The sequence below is a fragment of the Pseudophryne corroboree genome, chromosome 3 (genome assembly GCF_028390025.1).
Source record: "Pseudophryne corroboree isolate aPseCor3 chromosome 3, aPseCor3.hap2, whole genome shotgun sequence".
Lineage (NCBI taxonomy): Eukaryota > Metazoa > Chordata > Amphibia > Anura > Myobatrachidae > Pseudophryne > Pseudophryne corroboree.
This window is the reverse complement of record NC_086446.1, coordinates 67,259,766-67,268,750: the sequence shown is the minus strand read 5'-3', so window position 1 is coordinate 67,268,750 and position 8,985 is coordinate 67,259,766. Positions and strand designations below refer to the sequence as shown.

The 8,985-nt window shown below is 47.0% G+C and overlaps 1 protein-coding gene across 1 annotated transcript in view; it reads right to left on the bottom strand.

Annotated features, from left to right (window-relative positions):
- Window positions 1-3,205: 3,205 nt before the first annotated feature.
- Window positions 3,206-8,985, bottom strand: part of LOC135054750 (oocyte zinc finger protein XlCOF7.1-like) — a 55,928-nt gene continuing 50,148 nt past the window's right edge. The window contains exon 6 of the mRNA XM_063958056.1: window positions 3,206-4,943. Coding sequence (XP_063814126.1) covers window positions 3,271-4,943 — 1,673 coding nt within the window. The 3' untranslated portion in view covers window positions 3,206-3,270. The remainder of the gene's footprint in view (window positions 4,944-8,985) is intronic.

Here is an 8,985-nt window from a genome sequence, read left to right as displayed (position 1 = left end):
TACGGTTGATTCGTCACCGTCGCCACTGGAATCAGTGCCTGTGTCTGGGTCTGTGTCGACCGACTGAGGCAAAGGGCGTTTTACAGCCCCTGACGGTGTTTGAGGCGCCTGGACAGGCACTAATTGATTGTCCGGCCATCTCATGTCGTCAAACGACTGCTTTAGCGTGTTGACACTATCCCGTAATTCCATAAATAAAGGCATCCATTCTGGTGTCGACCCCCTAGGAGGTGACATCCCCATATTTGGCAATTGCTCCGCCTCCACACCAATATCGTCCTCATACATGTCGACACACACGTACCGACACACAGCAGACACACAGGGAATGCTCTTAACGAAGACAGGACCCCACTAGCCCTTTGGGGAGACAGAGGGAGAGTTTGCCAGCACACACCAAAGCGCTATATATGACAGGGATAGCCTTATAATAAGTGCTCCCTGTATAGCTGCTTTTATAATATAATTTTTGCCACTATTTTGCCCCCCCTCTTTTACCCTGTTTCTGTAGTGCAGTGCAGGGGAGAGACCTGGGAGCCGTCCTGACCAGCGGAGCTGTGTAAGGAAAATGGCGCTGTGTGCTGAGGAGATAGGCCCCGCCCCTTTTCGGCGGGCTCGTCTCCCGCTCTTTAGTGGATTCTGGCAGGGGTTAAATATCTCCATATAGCCCCCGGAGGCTATATGTGAGGTATTTTTTAGCCAAATAGGTTTTCATTTGCCTCCCAGGGCGCTCCCCTCCCAGCGCCCTGCACCCTCAGTGACTGCCGTGTGAAGTGTGCTGAGAGGAAAATGGCGCACAGCTGCAGTGCTGTGCGCTACCTTTAGAAGACTGAGGAGTCTTCTGCCGCCGATTCTGGACCTCTTCTTGTTTCAGCATCTGCAAGGGGGCCGGCGGCGAGGCTCCGGTGACCATCCAGGCTGTACCTGTGATCGTCCCTCTGGAGCTGATGTCCAGTAGCCAAGAAGCCAATCCATCCTGCACGCAGGTGAGTTCACTTCTTCTCCCCTAAGTCCCTCGTTGCAGTGATCCTGTTGCCAGCAGGACTCACTGTAAAATAAAAAACCTAAGCTAAACTTTTCTAAGCAGCTCTTTAGGAGAGCCACCTAGATTGCACCCTTCTCGGCCGGGCACAAAAATCTAACTGAGGCTTGGAGGAGGGTCATAGGGGGAGGAGCCAGTGCACACCACCTGATCGGAAAGCTTTACTTTTTGTGCCCTGTCTCCTGCGGAGCCGCTATTCCCCATGGTCCTTTCAGGAACCCCAGCATCCACTAGGACGATAGAGAAACTACAGGTAGTTTTTTCTCCCCAAACATAATACCCTTTTTTGTGGTACCTGGATGTAAATCAGAAATATTTAACACCTCTTTCATTGCCTCAATCATGCAGTGAATGGCCTTAACGGGCATTAAATTTGACTCATCGTCGTCGACACTGGTGTCAGTATCCGTGTCGACATCTACTTATGCCATCTGAGATAGCGGGCGTTTCAGAGCCCCTGATGACTTTTGAGACACCTGGACAGGCACGAGCTGAAGACTCGGCTGTCCCACAGTCGGCATGTCGTCAAATTTTTTATGTAAGGAGTCTATACGTGCACTCATTTCCTGCCATAAACTCATCCACTCAGGTGTCTGCCCCCCAGGGGGTGACATCCCTGCTAAAGGCATCTGCTCCCCCTCCACATCATTATCCTCCTCAAACATGTCGACACAGCCGTACCGACACACTCCACACACACAGGGAATGCTCAAACAGAGGACAGGACCCACAAAAAGCCCTTTGGGGGGACAGAGTAAGAGTATGCCAGCACACACCAGAGCGCTATATATATATACAGGGACTAACTGAGTTATGTCCCTAATAGCTGCTTTTCAATAAAATATATATATACTGCCAAATTTAATGCCCCCCCTCTCTTTTCCCTCTTACTGGTACTGTAGATTGCAGGGAAGAGCCAGGGAGCTTCCCTCCAGCGGAGCTGTGAGGGAAAAATGGCGCCAGTGTGCTGAGGAGATAGGCTCCGCCCCTTTTTCGCGGCCTATTCTCCCGCTTTTTATGGAATTCTGGCAGGGGTATTTACCTCATATATAGCCCCTGGGGCTATATATTGAGGTATTTTAGCCAGCCAAGGTGTTTTTATTGCTGCCTCAGGGCGCCCCCCCCCAGCGCCCTGCACCCTCAGTGACCGGAGTGTGAAGTGTGTGAGAGGAGCAATGGCGCACAGCTGCAGTGCTGTGCGCTACCTTGGTGAAGACAGAGTCTTCATGCCGCCGATTTTCCGGACCATCTTCTTGCTTCTGGCTCTGTAAGGGGGACGGCGGCGCGGCTCCGGGACCGAACATCAAGGCTGGGCCTGCGGTCGATCCCTCTGGAGCTAATGGTGTCCAGTAGCCTAAGAAGCCCAATCCGGCTGCAAGCAGGCGAGTTCGCTTCTTCTCCCCTTAGTCCCTCGCTGCAGTGAGCCTGTTGCCAGCAGGTCTCACTGAAAATAAAAAAATCTAAGACTATTACTTTCTAAGAGCTCAGGAGAGCCCCTAGTGTGCATCCAACCTCGGCCGGGCACGAAATCTAACTGAGGCTTGGAGGAGGGTCATAGTGGGAGGAGCCAGTGCACACCAGGTAGTCTAAGATCTTTCTAGAGTGCCCAGCCTCCTTCGGAGCCCGCTATCCCCCATGGTCCTTACGGAGTTCCCAGCATCCACTAGGACGTCAGAGAAATTAGGGTTAAATTCTGTTTCAGCCAAAAAAGGAGTATAGAGTACCACCAGGACGCTAGTCCCATCAGTATTATTTGCCGATGCATGGGATCCCAGCGGTCATAATACCTAGGCCGGGATCCCGATGTTTTAGAAGCCTACAGGGTAAGGGGCGTTTCCCCCTCTCCACAACCCCCCCTACCCGCAGCCTAACCCTAACCCCCAATAGGTGCCTAAACCTAACCCACTGTCCCCGCTGCCTAAACTTAACCCTACCCCTCCGAGGGGGGGTACCTAACCTTAACCCCCGACACGCAGCCTAAACCTAATCATCCCCACTGCTTACCTGGCTTGAGACGTGGTCATTTTGCATTTTATAAATAAGGTTTTTATTGTTTTCCTTATATGCTCACGTTTTGTTTTGCTGTGGTGTAGATTTATTGTACTTGGGTTTGTCTAAACTGATAAATGTTTAATTTACAAAAATAAATAAAAGTTGACTATAAAATGTTTTTGATTTTATTCATGTTAATATTCAGGAGAATATTTCAGCAGCAGTTGGGTCTCGCGTTATTCGACAACAAATTGTTTTACTTCCGAATTAATTTTCAAATTGGCGTTCAGGTTACTGTTGTGCCTGGTACATTTCCCGCACTCGCGGCACGGGTTGGGCTTCTCCCCTATATGGACGTTCTGATGCGTCACCAGATTTGAACCACTGGCAAAGCATTTGCCGCAGTCGAAGCATGAGTAGGGCTTCTCCCCTGTGTGCACTCGCTGATGACTGATCAGACAGTACTTCTGGGCGAAACATTTCCCACACTCAAGGCAGGAGTAAGGTTTCTCCCCAGTGTGCGTCCTCTGATGCTTGACGAGATCCGACCGGCCACGGAAACATTTCCCGCAGGTGGAACAAGAATACGGTTTCTCTCCAGTGTGAATTCTCCGATGCATAATAAGGTTTGGGCTATTGGTAAAACTTTTCCCGCACTCGGAGCAGCCATATGGCTTCTCCCCAGTGTGAGTTCTCTGGTGTTTCACGAGATCGGAGCTCCCTGAGAAACATTTCCCACATTCCAAGCAAGAGTACGGTTTTTCTCCAGTGTGAATCCTCTGATGTGTCGTTAGATTTGTGCTACTCGAGAAGCTTTTTCCACAGGTAAAACATGTATATGGTCTCTCCCCTGTGTGTATTCTCTGGTGTCTGATAAGCTTGGAGGAAGATGGGAAACACTTCCCACATTGAGAACAGGCAAACTTGCCTTTGCCTATACTCTGGTGACCAGGCTGTGATGTGTTTGTGTTGTCAAACCTCTGGTGTATGTTATAGGCTAAGTTACTAGGGACCCGTTCAGCATAGTTATACAGAGTGTCTGTATGTTGTGTTATGTGGTGAGATTTGGGAACGGTTTTATTATCATGATTGTTCGGAATTATTAAGGAGTTATCCTCCATTGTATATCTGCTCTCCATATAATCTGTGCGCGTACACATGTCAGTGTTTGTGACGTCTCCTCCATCACATGAGGCTGATCCCTCGTTAATATGAGTAGTTGTATACTGTGAATGATCTGTGGGTGTATACATGTCAGAGTGTGTGAGGTCTCCTCCATCACATGAGGCTGATCCCTCGTTAATATGAGTAGATGTATACTGTGTATGACCTGTGGGTGTATATATGTCAGTGTGTGTGAGGTCTCCTCCATCGCCTGAGACTGATTTCTCCTTAATATGAGTAGATATACATTGTGTAGGATCTGTGGGTGTATACATGTCAGTGTCTATGAGGTCTCCTCCATCACATGAGACAGGTTCCTCCGTAACATGCATAGATGTATACATATGTGTATGATATGCGGGTGTATAATTCTTAGTGTCTGTGGGGTTTCCTCCATCACATGAGACTGGTTCCTCCTTAATATTAGTAGATGTATACTGGGTATGACCTGTGGGTGTATACATGTCAGTGTCTGTGAGGTCTCCTTCATCACATGAGGTGGATTCCTCCTTAATATGAATAACTGCATACTGTGTATGATCTGTGGGTGTATACATGTCAGTTTGTGTGAGGTTTTCATCATCATCACATGAGACCGATTCTTTACGCAAATGTTTCCCACTGTTGTCCTTATTTGTGGAACATATTTTAGAATCTTTTGGTTCTCTATTCTGCTTCGTAATACTTCCATCTTCATTTGCACAATTAGGAAGTTCTCCCGACATATCGCTCACCTTGGACACATCTAATGACAAAAAATATATATATAATTAATAATAAAAAAATAATAATTCTGTTAGCCAATGTATAATGACATTAATAGATGATGAAACCTATTCATCTAGCGACTTATTTTTTAATTTGTTGAAATGTAGGAACTTTTATTTAAAAAAAAAAAATTAAACAAATTTACATTTAAACATCTCCACTTATTCTAGTTTTAGGCAACATTTTTTTCTATTCTGAATGTTCTAGAAAATATATTAGAGTACACCTTTATTTGCATAAAAATATAACTTCTCAGCATCACACATTTTGCAATTAATGTATTCATTAATTTGTGGAAGAACCCCCCCCCCCCCCCCAAACAATAAATAAATAAATTAATCAAAGAAATATTTTTACAGTCATTGTTTATTTCCACTGTTTCTTTTCAGTTGGAGAGAAGAGATAATGTGGCCACTGCTTCCTATAAAACTAGATAAAAATAGGATTTTAATACCTACCGGTAAATCCTTTTCTCTTAGTCCGTAGAGGATGCTGGGGACTCCGTAAGGACCATGGGATATAGACGGGATCCGCAGGAGACATGGGCACACTATAAGACTTTGAATGGGTGTGAACTGGCTCCTCCCTCTATGCCCCTCCTCCAGACCTCAGTTAGAGAAACTGTGCCCAGGGAGACGGACATTTCAAGGAATGAATTTATTGTTTAAACACGGTGAGTGTCATACCAGCTCACACCTCGAACATGCCGCAGAACGTGGGATTCAATAGAACACCAGCCAACGGCATGAAAAATACACAGCCACATGCTGAAAGTATATGTAACACAACCTGTGTGTCAACACAACCAATAATAAGATACCGCATGCCATGGCATGAACAATGTCAGCAACAGCCTGACTGAAAAGAAACACCACAAGAGTGTAAGCATAACCAATAACTGCATATACAGTACGCACTGGGACGGGCGCCCAGCATCCTCTACGGACTAAGAGAAAAGGATTTACCGGTAGGTATTAAAATCCTATTTTCTCATACGTCCTAGAGGATGCTGGGGACTCCGTAAGGACCATGGGGTTTATACCAAAGCTCCAGACCGGGCGGGAGAGTGCGGACAACTCTGCAGCACCGATTGAGCAAACATGAGGTCCTCATCAGCCAGGGTATCAAACTTGTAGAACTTAGCAAAAGTGTTTGAACCCGACCAAGTAGACGCTCGGCAAAGTTGAACCGCCGAGACTCCTCGGGCATCCGCCCAAGAAGAACCCATCTTCCAAGTAGAATGGGTCTCCACCGACTTCGGTAACGGCAATCCAGCCGTAGAAAGAGCATGCCGAATCGTATCACAGATCTAACGTGCAACAGACTGCATAGAAACAGGCGCCCCAATTTTGTTGGGAGCATACAGGACAAACAGAGCCTCTGTTTCCCCAATCCGAGCCGATCTGGCGACATAAATATTCAAAGCCCTGACTACATCGAGAGACTTTGAATCAGCCAACGCTTAAGTAACCACAGGCATCAAAATAGGCTGGTTTCCGGGAATCACAGAAACCACTTTTGGCAGAACTAATTTCCGATTTCTCAATTCCGCTCTATCCACATGGAAAATCTAATAGGGGCTCTTATGAGATAAAGCCGCAACTTGCAACACTCGCCTTGCGGATGCCAAGGCCAATAACATGACCACTTTCCAAGAGAGAACTTTTCATAAAGGTTTCAACCAGTGTGATATAAGAAAACCGCAACACCACGTTAAGGACCCACGGTGCCAGTGGGTGCACAAACGGAGGTTGGATGTACAGCACTCCCTTCACAAAAGTCTGAACTTCCGGAAAGGTGGCCAATTAATTTTGAAAGAAAATTAATAAGGCCGAACACTGCCCTGAAAAGGAGCCTAACTTTAGGCCAGCATCCACACCTGCTTGCAAAGAAAAGAGAAAACAGACTCAGCTGAAATTCTTCCGTAGGAGCCTTCTAGGATACACACCAAGACACCTACTTCCTCCAAATATGGAGGTAAAGCTTCACCGTTACTCCTTTCCTAGCTTGAAGCATAGTGGGAATGACTTCACCGGAAATACCCTTTCGGGCTAGGATATGGCGTACAAACGGCCTGCCGTCAAACGCAGCCGCGGTAAGCCCTGATACACGCCAGGTCCCTGCTGCAACAGGACCTCTCGTAGAAGAAAAAAAGGCTATGGATCTTCTATGAGGAAGTCTTGAAGATCTGGATACCAAGCACCTTCTTGACTAGACAGGAACAATGAGGATCGCCTGAACCTTAGTTCTTCTCATGGGTATCACCATCGGAAAAAGTGAAAGTGGAGAGGACACATAGACCGACTGAAAACACCCAAGTTGTCGCGAGGGCGACCACTGCTATAGCTTGAGTGTCCCTTGACCTGGAACAATATCCCAGAGGTCGCTCGATGAGGCGAAACGCCATCATGTCCAATTGAGGCACTCCTCAAAGACCTGTCACTTCTGTGAAAACTTCTCGATGACGACTGCATTTCTCCCGGATGGATATCGCGACTGCAGAGGAAATCTATTTCTCCGTCGTCTACATCCAGAACGAAGACCGCTAATATAGCGTTTATCTGCCTTTCCGCCCAGTGGAAAACTTTTGCGGCTTCTGCCATAGCGGCTTTGCTCCTTGTTCCGCCCTAGCGGCTTACTTACGCCACTGCTGTCAAGTCGTCCGACAGAATTAACACGGGCAGATCACGAAGAATATGTTAGTTGAAAATAGCTGTTAATTCAAGAAGCTTATTGCAGACAAGCTTCCCAGCTTGACCTTTTCCCCTGGAAATACTTCCCTTGGAAAGACTGTTCCCCAGCATCGGAGATCTGCATGCATGGACACCAGGATCTAATCCTGGATCCTGAACCTTAGTCCCTCTAGTAGGTGAGAACTGTGCAGACACCACAGGAGCGATATCCTGGTCCTTAGGATTATATTCCGGTGCATGTGCAGGTGAGACCCGGATCGCATGTCCAACTGGTCCCGTGAAAACCACTCTGGCATTTGACCTGCTCACCGAAAAGGCCTCTTAGGTCGCACCCATCTTCTTCATTAACGGAACATATTGATGGGTTGTCACTGCAAATCTGATCCGACTCTGGATCCTCAGACCTCTTTCCACAGGAAAAAACAAAGCCTCAACCGTTCAGTATCTACTCTGACACCCACCTCCGACAACTGCATCTTTGGGAACAACAGCCATTCTCTGCGTTGAAGAACAGTCAGAGAGAAACAACGATTTGCACCACTTGACCTCGCCGTAGTCAGGAGAGCGTCTCAGTACAGAATAATAATGGCTCTTACTATTGAAAGAAAACCATCATACTGCCATCACTCCGGTGAAATGGCAAAGACAATCCTGGATAGCAACCCAGGTAAGCTTAATGCGGAGAAAAACGCATTTAAACCCCTTTCTACCATTACGTGTTGGAGCTCCCTGGCCTGAGAGATTCCATCCTGTAGTTCAACTTCTTAAGTAGAAATCTTTGTTCCTTTTTTTTTTAATAGGGACAGCAGGACAGTGTCCTTATCCTGACGCAACTCTGGTATGGCGTCGCATACTACCTCCCCTTACAGAGGAGAATCGGTAAGATCTATTTGAAAAATCAGTGAGGGGAATCATCTATAAACTCCAGTAAGTCCCCCTTTGGATTCTATTATTAACTCACAGGTCCAAGTCCATTCCCGGACTGACTGAAGAGCATTAGACGAGTTCCCACTGGTGTGGGCTCCAGCAAGATAGACCCAGCGACATGCGGTGGATGTGGTAGAAACAGAAGACGATATCCGCTTCTGCGAACCTAACAAGGCTGTAGAACTCTTACCTTTTCAACTTCCACTATCTGCACCGAAAGGGAAAAAATAACGGTATCCAACCGGTTAAAATGACTGCATCCCACAAAAGAATGCGTCACCAACCGTTGTGAGGGAACCTATCTCACGAAGGTAGACTTACCAGTGGTATCTGCCGAGAGTAACTTAACTAAGGCATCCCCAAACAGCGGTTACACCGTCACAGGGAAAATACTCCAGT